Source organism: Puntigrus tetrazona, chromosome 23 (genome assembly GCF_018831695.1).
Source record: "Puntigrus tetrazona isolate hp1 chromosome 23, ASM1883169v1, whole genome shotgun sequence".
Lineage (NCBI taxonomy): Eukaryota > Metazoa > Chordata > Actinopteri > Cypriniformes > Cyprinidae > Puntigrus > Puntigrus tetrazona.
The window spans coordinates 7,736,649-7,749,081 of record NC_056721.1 but is presented as its reverse complement, the minus strand read 5'-3'; the positions used below and the strand labels follow the sequence as shown (position 1 = coordinate 7,749,081).

The following is a 12,433-nucleotide window of genomic DNA, read 5'->3' as shown; positions in this document are numbered from 1 at the left end:
TAGCAGTCTGAGTGCACTTTGTAGCATTAGAGTGTGTATAAATTCATTGCTCAGACACAAGTAGAAAGAATTTCTGTACGCAAAATGAGTATTGTGTACATTTTCGCAATGATGTGAAAACTGATTATAAGAAACACCTTAACAGAAAGTGTACTATGTAAAGATATTTCGTGACAATTCTTTAATCAACTGGATTGAACGGAAAACGCCTACTAATTCCTACAAACATTATTATGAAAATTGTCTCATTAGTGCAACAATTTCCATGTTTTTTTGTAAAAGCTATGAAGATACTATTACACCTCTACATATATACTATGTAATATTACATACAATTAACACAAGAATATTGCAAAAATAGTTAAGTTGTAACCGTTTTTTTATTCAATTGAACTGATGCACAAGGGGTTGAGCAACATCTTTATAGAGTCAAAATAATTTACAGATAGATTAAATCATATTTTTAAAAATTACTGTGCAAAGCATTTTTACATAAACATTATAATACTTACTGTAAAAACTACATTCACGTTCATGCAACAGTTTATTTTTTCTCTCTAAAAACTATGTAAATACTGTGCAAAGACTTTGCATAAGCATTTTTATATAAATTGCATTAGATTATATACAATAATATACACAGGTCTTTGCATACTTGTGAATCCATTTATGTAAAAATGAATTTCAGTGCAAATTGCAAACTTCAATTGCATGGTTTTAAGGGAAAATGTTTTCATGCAAATTGTTGCATTACTGTAAGAGTTTATGTAAGAACTGTAAAGCCATTTTAACATAACATTACAACAATTGATTACAATTAACACTGTAAAGATTTCATAAAACTATGTTTGCACAAAAAGTTACATTCGTATGGCAAACATTCTTATTAAAATTGTCACAATTGAATGTTAAGAAAACTCCACACAAAAAGGACACAGGGGTTGGTAGGTAAAATGAGAAATATCTGACCTTTTCCAAAGCAGCTCTTGCGGATATGTTCCATGTGTTTGCCGGACCGGTCGTCGAGAGGAAAGAAGCGGTGGTGTTCAGGAATGCGGCTGAGCTCACGATGAGCTTTGACCTGTTGGGCTTTCAAAGCAATGGCCTGCTCCAGCAACCCCAAGTTCCCCCGCATTATGTCAAACATCTCAGACTCGTCCGCCACCGTTGATCGCTGAGACAAGCTGTCGTCGTCACCATCGTCATCGTTACCATCCATGTCAGCATCCCTCTCGGACTCCTCAGACTGAACTTCGATAACCACAGGAGATGCTGCGGCGGCTTTACTGCTAGAGCCGTAGCTTTCTGGCAATGCAAGTTTATGGGAAACATAGTCTTCCCTTACGTGAGATCCCTGAGTGGCAGTGATAACCGAAGGGGTGGTGTTTCTCTCCCCTTCCTCTTCAGACTTAACTTCCTTGTATGTTTCTTCTCTTTTAATCTCAGACCTCAACACCTCATCATCATCATCATCATCATCATCATCATCATCTTCATCATCTTCTTCTTCAGCCTGTTGTGTCTCCATCTCCTCAGTAAAATACTGGTGGTCTGACTCCCTCTGGCTCTCAGCGTGCATGTCCTCTTCTTCATCTTTAATCTCACCTTTCATCACTCCATCCTCTTGTGACATCAGAACTCCTACTTGGTTCCTCGTTTCTTTTGTTTCATCGTCTTCTTTCTTTTCTTCTTCTGGTTCCCTGAAAGGGCTTTTATCTTGTGTTTCCACTGTGATGGACTGTTGTTGTTGGGGTGACATGGCACCGTTGTTGAGGGGCGTCATTGAGTTGGCCACTATGTGCTGATAGTTTGAGAGATCCTCAGAGGATGAGAGCTGGGGCTTCTCTGTGCTGGATGCCTCAATGATGATGCACTCCTCTGTGTGAGAGACACAAATATTAAAATGTGTCCTTTTCTAAAGATATGTTTACATTGTCAGAGGTTTTACTCTCAAATTGTCCAGTACGCATTACAGCAAGAGTCCAAAGTAAAACCTACATATTATAGGTATAGTTCACTCTAAGATGAATATTTTGTCATTATTTTCTCACCTTCATGTTGTTCTAAACCAGTTTGACTTTCTACTGTGGAACATAAAAGAAGATATTTTGACGTTTCAGTGTTTTCTTCTAGATAATGAAAGTCAGTGGGGTCCAATGTTGCCTTTTATTGTATGCACAAAAGAACATAAAATATCTGCTTTTCTGTTTCACAGAAGAAAGTATCTCTTTTCAAGATTTTGTATTGGATCTAAAAAGATTTAGTTTCATTCTAAACTGTTTTTGACAACTGCTTTTTTTTACTCTCAGGTAATCTGTAAAAACTCTCCCGGTTTGTTATTTTTTTCCCTGCCCTTCAACATTTAACAGGAACGCTTTCTTACTGCACAACACCTTATTTTCTAACATTTATTGTGACCTGAGAGAGTCTGGAGCTCCAACATTGACAGAAAAGAATAAGCCAGAAAAGGTGCAATGCTTGTATGTCAATGATGTGAAAGTCAACTAGTTGAATGCAATTCCTTTGAATGAAATTAGGGCTCTAACTCAGGTTGTGACTTCTAAAAATGTATAGCAGTCATTTTGGTTAAAGAGCGTATAATCAATCTGTGTATGAATGTAACTGTATTTAACAGGCTATCAATCCTATTCAGATTTTATTGGTCATTTTTGACCGCTCACCTTCATCTCCATCTTCTTCCTCTGTGTTGGTGCTCTCTGTGTTCTGCGTGGCTTGCTCCTCTTCTTCACACTCCTGATGGCTAGCTTTCTGCTTTGCCTGTTCTTCCTCCTCCTCATCTTCCTCCCTCAGCTCCGTCTCCTCTCCGCTTCCCTCACTCTCTGCGTTGAATCCTTCATCCATCGCCAGCTTCAGAGGGTGAGACTTCCTCTTGGAGGCAGGTAGCTCTGACTCTGCTTCCTGTAGGCGCCTTTTTCTGGCCAATGGGCAACTCAAAGCACTATAAGACGAGAAGAATGGTCATGAGTTAGAAAATTTGACAGCAGGGAATGCAACATTAAGGACGTTTGCTGTGTGAAAACAATGAAAACATGCAAACTACACACACGTGCAAGCCAAGCATGCCATGCTAAACTGTCTATGGAGAAATGGGAAATGGAACGATACTGGATATTGACCTGTAGGGGGCAGTGAGCTGGCTAAAAGCCTTTATAAATCACAGCCAGTTGACTGGAACACTTAATTATACTACAATAAAATAAGAAACAGAGAGCGAGAGAGAAAGGAGGGAGAGGTGGAGGGTGGAATTCAATAAAGCCCTCACCTAGAAAGCCTCGCTATCGGAAGGGCAGCGGAGATAGATCTATAAACATGAAGCATCTCAAATGGCTTCCTGAATGTATACACGTGTAAATAAACATAACTGTAATATCTTTCCAATAATCAATACCCTGCCTAAAGACCTCTATTAGAGAGAGCGGGAGTAAGAGAGAGAGATTGTCATTATCAGAGGAAGAGATGAAGATTAAGATGATCTAGACTACGGGCTAAAGAGCGTTCGGGATCAGGAAAGGCTATGTGGCCGCAGAGGGAGGTGAATCAGGGGCTACGGAGCACCACACGGGCATGTCATCTGTCGTACCTTCTGTGTCGGGCATATTTGCCACTGATATGGCCTGAGCCATTGCATCCTGGAGTAGGGCAGCTGAACAGATAGAGGGGGTCAAATTAGAGATGCTTTATAGCTTTTGTTATTTTGTGGTGCTTGTGCGCTAAATAGTTCATCAGGAGCCGCATTTCCACGGGCAGCGCAAAACAAACAAACATAGATTTTTAAATTTAGCAAAATAATTGTTTCGTCAATACGATGGAGCAGTGATTGATTTTCATTTCCTGTGGCGGCCCTTCTTTCGTTACATGAAATCCCTTCTGCCTTTCGCAGAAATGCCTAGTATTTTGTACATTTGTTTCATTGACATTCTCATTTATTACCTGAACTTGAATCTTGTGCATTTTAATATATTATATATTTATATACACACAATATATATATATATATATATATATATATATATATATATATATATATATATAATGTATAATATTTCATACTAACATAATATCGATCTTGTATATACTGTATAGAAAAACACACAAGATCAATAATACGATATTATGTATATACAATTCCATACATAACATATCATGTCTTAGTATTTATTATTCTGTTCTGATGCAGTATGAATGCATCTTTTGAGGTCGCCTTTTAAGCTGTTTAAGATCTGTGACAGAAAACGGCCATGAGCAGCTTCTGTGACCCTGATGGCTAGCGAGTGTTTTTGATGCCGTTATAAATTCCGCTCTTGTAAACTTCATAGCGCACTTGACCATGAGAGGAAAATGTGGAGAATAACTTGACAAGCTGAGAACATGAGGCTTTAATATGCCTCACGCGCAGAACTAGCAGACACTGGCCATCTGAAACAAACGCTTGATCAGGCTAAGAAAAAGCGCCAAGTGTAAATAACCCGTGGACCCCACACTTTTAGAAGACTCCTATCGCTGTCAGTAATTGTTTTGATGATAAGAACTGTTGAGAATGAGTTTGGTTGTTACATTAAAATGGTTTTTGTTTGTAAAGCGGCGTGCATTGCGAACCAAAACATGACTAAACATGGATTTAAAACAAAGAAAAAATGCTGCAGAGGGGGGAAAAAAAAACATATTTAACTTTACTGAACTAATCTGTCTTACCTCAGCTCCTGTCCAACAATCTCCGAGGGAACTGCAGAGGGAGAGACAATCAGGAACAGAAAATTAAGCAGAAAAATCTAAAGCCGTAAATAATTGCACAGAACCACAATCAATAAATCACAAATATATATAAACCCAGGAGGCCATATGCAGTAAGACTCATGACTGCATTACCAAGAGAAAACACACACACACACACACACACACACACACACACACACACGCAGTACATATATATGTATATACATAGACATAAACACCTGAGTCAGCCAAAACATCAAGCCTTGATGGAAAAAATGTACAATATGCACAAATCAGCACAAAAATATGATTAATTGTCCCAGTTTAGTTTAGTGGTGAAATCAGAAGAAAACTGCAGACGGTAAAAAAAAATAAAACAAACAAAAAAAAAACAGCCTTTCTTTAATCAGTTTATTTAAAAACAATAAAAACTGTCAAAGAAAAGTAATGCACGGGAGAAATACATTTGCAGTATATTAGCTACAGAGAAATGTTGGGTTTAATGCATTTAGCATTTCTAAAACCAGCAAAAACATTCTGTTAACTAAAAAACTGTAACTAAACTCATGACAATATAAACATTAACATTACATGCATCAGAATACTAGTAATGAAATGGCATTGCTATTTTGTAAAGTACTACAGCATGTAACTGTGTTTTGTAATTGGAACTCCACCTACAGAAATTAATATTTCATAAGCATAAGCTGTGCTGACTATAATGAAAGCCCATATGCTAAAAGGATGATTTACAGCTCAAATAACACATTTGTGTATAGCAGAATTAAAGTGCTTTAACCTTACTGGATGCCTTAACCCATTGACTTTTTGTTACATGTGTATTATAAACAATTTTTACAAAGTGAGCCAGAATTACTGATGGTGATAGTTCTGACAGTATGTTGGAGATGCTTGCTGTCTATAGAGCTGAACTTTTACTGAACCCAGATCATTCCTCTAAAAACAAACACTTGGATAATCTCGTCATGCATATAAAATTGTAACATTTCAAAGCATTTCTTTAACTTTCGACGTTGCGTTTGGCTGAATGCTCTTTTTTTTCTCTCACAAAGCTCCATTTAAACTAACTGAATGTTACATAGCGAATAGGATTTTCTTGCAAAAGGACCTCTAGAGACTCCAGGAGCAGGATTATTTGAGAGAAGCTAAAATATTAGATATGCCTAGAGCGAACATATAAGACATGCTCAGCTGACCAGTGAAAGAAATGAGTTTTAGAGGTGAGAGAAAAAGAGAAAGACAGAGCGAGAGAAAGAGAGAGGGTTCACTGACCTCTTCCTGCTTTGGACCGTGTGCGAGTGCGCTTGTCATCAGTATCCAAACTCATCTGTCAGAGAGAAATAGAGAGAGTCAGGACTAGAGCGATAAATGGAGGAGAAAGAGTAAGACAAGCTAACACATGCACGCACACGCGCACGCACGCACACACACACACACACACACACACACACACACACACACACACACACACAGACTCAGAGTCACACAGACACACCATACATTCAGGTTAATGAAGTCATGAATAATGTATAGGAAACACTTTCAAACTGTAAATAGTCACTGAGCAATTTTTCTCTTTTATACTGCAAACACTAATACAGAAAGATCAACGGAGAGATAGATAGACAAAGAATGACAGACAAATGAATAGACAGAGTATAAAAGACAAGAGTAAAAAGACTAGATAGATAGATAGCTAGCTAGATAGATAGCTAGCTAGATAGCTAGATAGATAGATAGACGGATAGATAGATAGACAGATAGATAGATAGATAGATAGATAGATAGACAGACAGACAGATGGATCTAAATAAAACCAATCTTTAAATCTCAGTACATTTTCTGCATTTTCTCCCTCTTCACCCTTCTTTACTCCACATCAGCTTATAATTTAAAGGCCCTGAACAATCAATCTGATTGGACGGACACAGCAGAGCATGGCATCTGCCAGAGGAGCCCATTTGCGTTCACGGCCCCATGGCAAGCTCGAGTGGTAATTACAATAGCAATATTAACCGCAGCGACAGAAATAATACAAACACAGGCACTCCAAATCACTGTAATTCCTCCCGCACAGAGTCCCCGATAGCAACACTCGCTGCGCTTTCGGGCACAAAAGGAGCAGGTGTCAATCCTCTCAGTCTCGCTCACACACACACACACACACAGACGCAGGGAAGTCTGCTCACTGTAAAGCCATTGGATCTTTTCTGGCGGCACAATGGCGCCATTAGCTTTGATTACTTTACTGCGATTTAAATGGAACGGAATCCTTGAAAATCCACGAAACTCTCTCCTTTTGACCCTCGGCGAGCGCTGCTCACCCCGCTCCCAGCTGCCGCCTTTAATACAGCGCTGGAGCTGGCAAGGGCACACTGCACTTTCACAGAGGAGTTTCTCTTTCACACGCTCCCTTTCTCTTTCTTTTTTATCCCTGCGCACTCTCTCTGGCAGTGCCACTTCCTGTTGATTGCCGACTTTTCAGCTCGGGCGGATAATGAGTGTGTTGTGTTCGATTCGAGGGAGTTTGCGTACGGGCCGCTGAAAGTTGGCTGTGTGTGTGTGTGTGTGTATCCGGGCAGACAGGTGCACAGAGAGTCTCTCTTCCTCTCCCAGGGGCGTTTTGATCGCAAGCACACGCGCTCTGAGCAACAAGCCGGCTTTATGCGCGCCGATACTCGCTTCTCACACTCCGAGCTCGACTCTCCGGCCTAAGAGGAAAGTTTTCTCACATTGATGATCAAATAGCTCCCGGGAGACGGCGGACGCAAACACTGAGCGTTGTGTTGTGCGCGGTTGGCCCATCTGCGAGGCTTCTATGCCCTCTCTGTATCTCCGAAACAAGCTTTGTGACCGCTCTGACCCCCAGCACAAAAGCCAGGGGCAGATGCGTGTCGTTTCATTCTTTTCCCACTGTAGCTTCCACTGCCATCTCCTTAGCGTCAACACACGAATCAAACGGGGCCCGTGCGGCTTTCATGTTTGTGTAACCATAGCTACGCATCTCTTTCGAATAGGTGAGCGCTTCAGAGTTTGCATTGCTTTTTTATTTCGAATTCCGCCTCATTAAATCTGCATGGAGCCTAGGTGTTTGCGACGAGCGGTGTCATCTTACTTTCGTAATATCGTTCAAAGGCCTTTTAATGTTTTCAAATCTGTCCTTCCCCGGCGTTTTTTAATTACAACCGTTGGCGGAGAAATGAGTGAGTGATTTCGAGAACTGGGGATGTCGGAAGAATTGGCAGAAAAAAAACGCAAACGCTAAGATAAAGCCGACATTTGTTTATTTATTTATTTTTTTGTTATTTATTTAGCGAGGACGTCCGCGCATCCCTTAGGGCCGCGTGCAACATTATTAATTGTGTCCCTCTCTTCTCCATACAAGCGGACGGAGTCGCTCTTCGTGCTCTTCTGACAGCTCTATGTAAATTGCTGGCTGGGGGCAATGACTTCACAAAGAAGGTCACCCCTCCTCCTCCGGTGCGCATAAATGAGGCTTTTATTCATTTTCGCATTTACAAGAAAAGGACGCAACCGGGCCTGGCGTGGCAACCGTCGCTGGAGTGACAGGACTACTGACATCTCCAAAATTACCTGCGGAAAGCATCGGCCAATTAAAGGAGGCCGATACGGTCGCCAAGGAGATCTGAGCCATCCATCAGGGAAGCGGAGTTAACGCTCTGACTGACAACCGAGAGAGCTTTATGTTTGTGCGCGTGCATAAACGCACGCTGGCTCGTGTGTTTTCTTTTAAGAGCGTGTGGTAGCATGAGAATAAGCTTGGCTCTGATTCCTCTGCACACAGTTGGATGACGCTGATCAGTCGGAGTTTGGTATTATCTAATTGGATGCTCTTAAAAGAGCTGCCTGCAACTGCAACCCTTTAAACATTTCAAATTAGATCGATAAATCAATCGCTTCAGATGAACTCTTTCCATCAGAGTGAAAAAAATACATTTATGGGCCCACGGGAGAGAGCGAGGACTCTCTCTCTCTCTCTCTCTCTCTCTCTCTCTCTCTCTCTCTCTCTCTCTCTTGCGTGCGCGCTTTTTTCTCTCCTCATCCCAGCATCCCCATTAGAAATCTCTTCCAAAGAATTTCCCAATGCAGAAGTGAAAGAGATAGATGGCTGAAAACATGGGCTGTTCCAAATAAAAAGCGTGAAGAAGAAAGAGTGAAAGAGGAGGAAAAGGGATGCATCCACTTAAAGGCAAAAACACACACCTAAGCAGAAAAAGCGAAGGGGGGAGGCGATAGGATGAGAGAGGGAGAGACTTTCTTTTATGTTGATGAAAGATAGCAAACAAAAGCAGCTCAAGGACATCCCCGCTTTCAAACCTCTCCAGTTTTCCTAAATAATGCAAGAAAGCTCTAAAAATGAAATTAGGTTGAGCTGAACAGCCCAATTCTTCATAATTACGGGATGCGGGACACTTTAAAATCTTGGCTCATTCGGAGGGGGGGTTAGGTTGCTCTGCCAAAACCCATTCTAGGTCAAGCTGGCATGAACTGCGTACATTGCGGTAATACAACGCTGACTTCCTTTCACAGTGTGCTGACAGACAGAACTGATGAATGTCATAAATGTATAACCCTCTTTCGCCTCTAATTGTGCCAACTTGGCAGGAAGCCCGAATTTCTGCGTGATGATTGGCCGGGCGGGCCCGTGCGACTCACTTTGATTGGTCGGCTCTGCAGTCTGAGAGAGGGCCGGCAGCGGCTGATCTTGTCTCCTCGCGTCCAGCGCTGGTTCAGGAGTTTCCCCCGGTACTCATTTTCTGTTTGAGAGAAAGAGAGAGAGAGAGAGACGGCAATAAGTGAAAATGAAAAAATGAAAATGAGGGGAAAAGACAGTCACGTCAGCATCTGCGCTGGCAGTCGGAAGAGTTTTGCGGAGCGAGGGCAAAGGAGCGTTCGGTTCGGATGCTGTAACGGACTGATTCAGCAGTGAAACGGCCAGATCATCTCATCACCTGTCCACCTGCATCTGAAAGCAGCAGCCTCAGCACAGGAAACACAACCCCCTCCGTGGCAACAGCAAGACACACACAAGTGCACAAACACACACCTGGGTCAATGATATATAGGAGCACTCGTGGTAAAGAAAAAGGAAGGACCTTAAAGCATGAGTCTTAGAAATCCACTTTTTACATCAAAGTTGGTTTCATGTGTTTTTAAAACTCTTATGCCAGTTTTAAGAAGTTCAATTAGTAAAATATTAGAAAAATATAATATAACATATGAAAGGATGCTTTTTTGTTTAAAATAATAATAATAATAATATTAATTATTAGCTTTTTTCATGTACTGCCCTAATATTTCTAATTTCATGCATCACAAAAATTAGAAAAAATATTGCTCTGAGATGTGAATAAAATCATAAAAAATAAAATAAAATGCATTTTATCACCCCTATATAGACCGGTCGAAAAAAATTAAAAGTGACATTTATCTTTGGGAGGAAATGCATCAACTAATATAATATATTGACAGCACAAATATAGCACATTTATGTGTTGACTCAAAGGTGCATAATGTCAAATGTGTGAAGTGACAGTTTGACAGGTCATGATGGGGGCTGGGCCTTTTACACATGTGACCTATGCACTTCTAATTAAAGAGAGGCAAGAACTCGAAAAACTCACACTTGCACATACGCGCATGCATATGCATGCTAAAACACCCCAGCTGGAAGCTCTGTCAGTCTGCTATTAGAATCAATCACATTTGTGCATTTTTATTGAGCTTTTAGCAGGCAGGAGTGTAAGAGAGGGGAGGGGTCAGAGAGACAGGCCCGTGCTGGGGGAGGGAATTTGGTCAGTAAATAATGAATCAACCATAAATCAGATTTTTTTCCCCTCCTCCTTTCTTTTTTTCATCAGGGTAATAGTCCATCTTTTCATAAACCCGTTCCCCACCCCCTCTGGCACACATATGATAGACACGCGTGATAGAATGGAAAAAGAGTATCAATAAAATCAGATGTGAAAATATCCCTTCTGCTCAAGCGCTAACACGCTCATGCCATCAAACGCAGAATGCGTTAAAATAATCATTCATCAATGAGCACGGATCAGCCAATGTTCGTGAAATCTCACAGCTGAGACTAAGGCACAGGTCGTAACTCACTTTTGTTTAGCCGTCAACAATACTGTAGGCAACAAACTCTCAAAAGATGCGTGAGAAATCCTTCAAAAACCTACGCTAACCCGTCAAGCTTTGCCTTTAAAATGATCAGAGGACACCAGAGAACTTTGTGTTGAATCACGAAGATCTCCAATCTCAAGCATAAAAGACAATGTAACATTTTTGTAGTGTTTAGTAAAAAAAAAAAAACTTAAGTGAAAGGTTGTTATATATTTATTTATAAAGACTAAAATATAACAAAAAAATTAAAATATATAAAATATATATAAAATAATATATATATAAATATAATATATATATAATATATATATATATATATATATATATATATATATATATATAATATATAATATAATATAAAATTATATAAATATATATATAAATTATATTTCTTTTTTTATTATTTGATTAATTTTTTTCAAATTGCAAATCTTTCTTTTGTTTTTTTTTTACAAAAACACTTCCGAAGCGAAACAGTTTGTTTGCAGTAGGATCCTCATCTCCGTAAGAATGACTGTTTTCACTTTTGATATATTGTAGTGAGAGGTATGACACATCTGCCATTCTCATTTCGCCTTTCTTTTTCCTTTCATTTCCTCTCTTTACCTTTATCTCAATCTGGTGTTGTCTTCCTTTAAAGCAGGCTTCCATCTGTTTCTTACGGGGCACTAAAACTCACCTCGCGCTCTCAGAGAGAGAGCCAAAGAGCAGGAGAGCGAAAGAGAAAGAGTTTGCTGTCAGTAAAAGAGAAGCCTTTAAACATGCCTAGCTTCTGACTCGCTTCCCCCTCTAACATCTGCCCTTCTCTCTTAGCAAGCACAAAATAAACAAAGCAGGCAGATCTGATTTGCCTCCTAAAACTCTGTGCAGCAGCAATAACCCAGAAAAAGACAGGCAGGATGCCAGTCATCAGAGTTAGAAAGCTGTAGGGCATTGTCAGTAAAAGCATTTCCAATGCCCCTTACACACACACACTCCCACGCCGGCACGGAACAAAACGCTTATTTATCAACTTTCAGCCCTCTTCTAAAAAGTGACTACAACAGCACTACTGTGCATCCTTCCCCCCCAACGCTCTCCGGCTTTTTCTCATTCTACAAATTTCAAGCCAAATAAACAGAACTGCGAGGCGCAAAGGGCTCTTTAAAACCTCACCATAAACCCGGGCCGTACAGCCGACTCCACATTTTCCGGGCCCTCTGAAATGGCACGGCCCCCGTAATCCACCTCTATAATCTTGACGGCTCAGGTGCCGCTTCTTCTAAAGCGAAAGGGAACATTAATAAAGCTAAACAGTTCATCGCTTACAGTTGGGCTGGAGAGACTATTACGCGATTGGCTTCTGTGGAGGTTCACTTTAAAGTATTACACTACGGGAGGAACAAGAGATTAATAAATGATCCGTGATGGTTCTGCTACCGCGAGACAGGCAAAAGAGACAGAGACGAGTGTAAACAAATCAAGAAAATCATGTCATGCAGCCGAAATCCATCATAGCGATGCAGAGTTGTTTGAGACAGACATAAATCCA

At 40.5% G+C, this 12,433-nt stretch overlaps 1 protein-coding gene across 8 annotated transcripts in view; it reads right to left on the bottom strand.

Annotated features, from left to right (window-relative positions):
• Window positions 1–12,433, bottom strand: part of myt1b (myelin transcription factor 1b) — an 80,749-nt gene that overhangs the window by 15,971 nt on the left and 52,345 nt on the right. For 6 of the 8 annotated variants that reach the window (XM_043225219.1, XM_043225220.1, XM_043225222.1 and 3 more), the window contains 6 exons: window positions 9,433–9,533; window positions 6,028–6,082; window positions 4,714–4,744; window positions 3,602–3,664; window positions 2,682–2,959; window positions 970–1,878 (listed from right to left, as the gene is read on the bottom strand). In XM_043225219.1, the coding sequence (XP_043081154.1) occupies window positions 970–1,878; window positions 2,682–2,959; window positions 3,602–3,664; window positions 4,714–4,744; window positions 6,028–6,082; window positions 9,433–9,533 (1,437 nt within the window). The remainder of the gene's footprint in view (window positions 1–969; window positions 1,879–2,681; window positions 2,960–3,601; window positions 3,665–4,713; window positions 4,745–6,027; window positions 6,083–9,432; window positions 9,534–12,433) is intronic. The other 2 variants (XM_043225221.1, XM_043225226.1) reach the window with 1 other exon arrangement.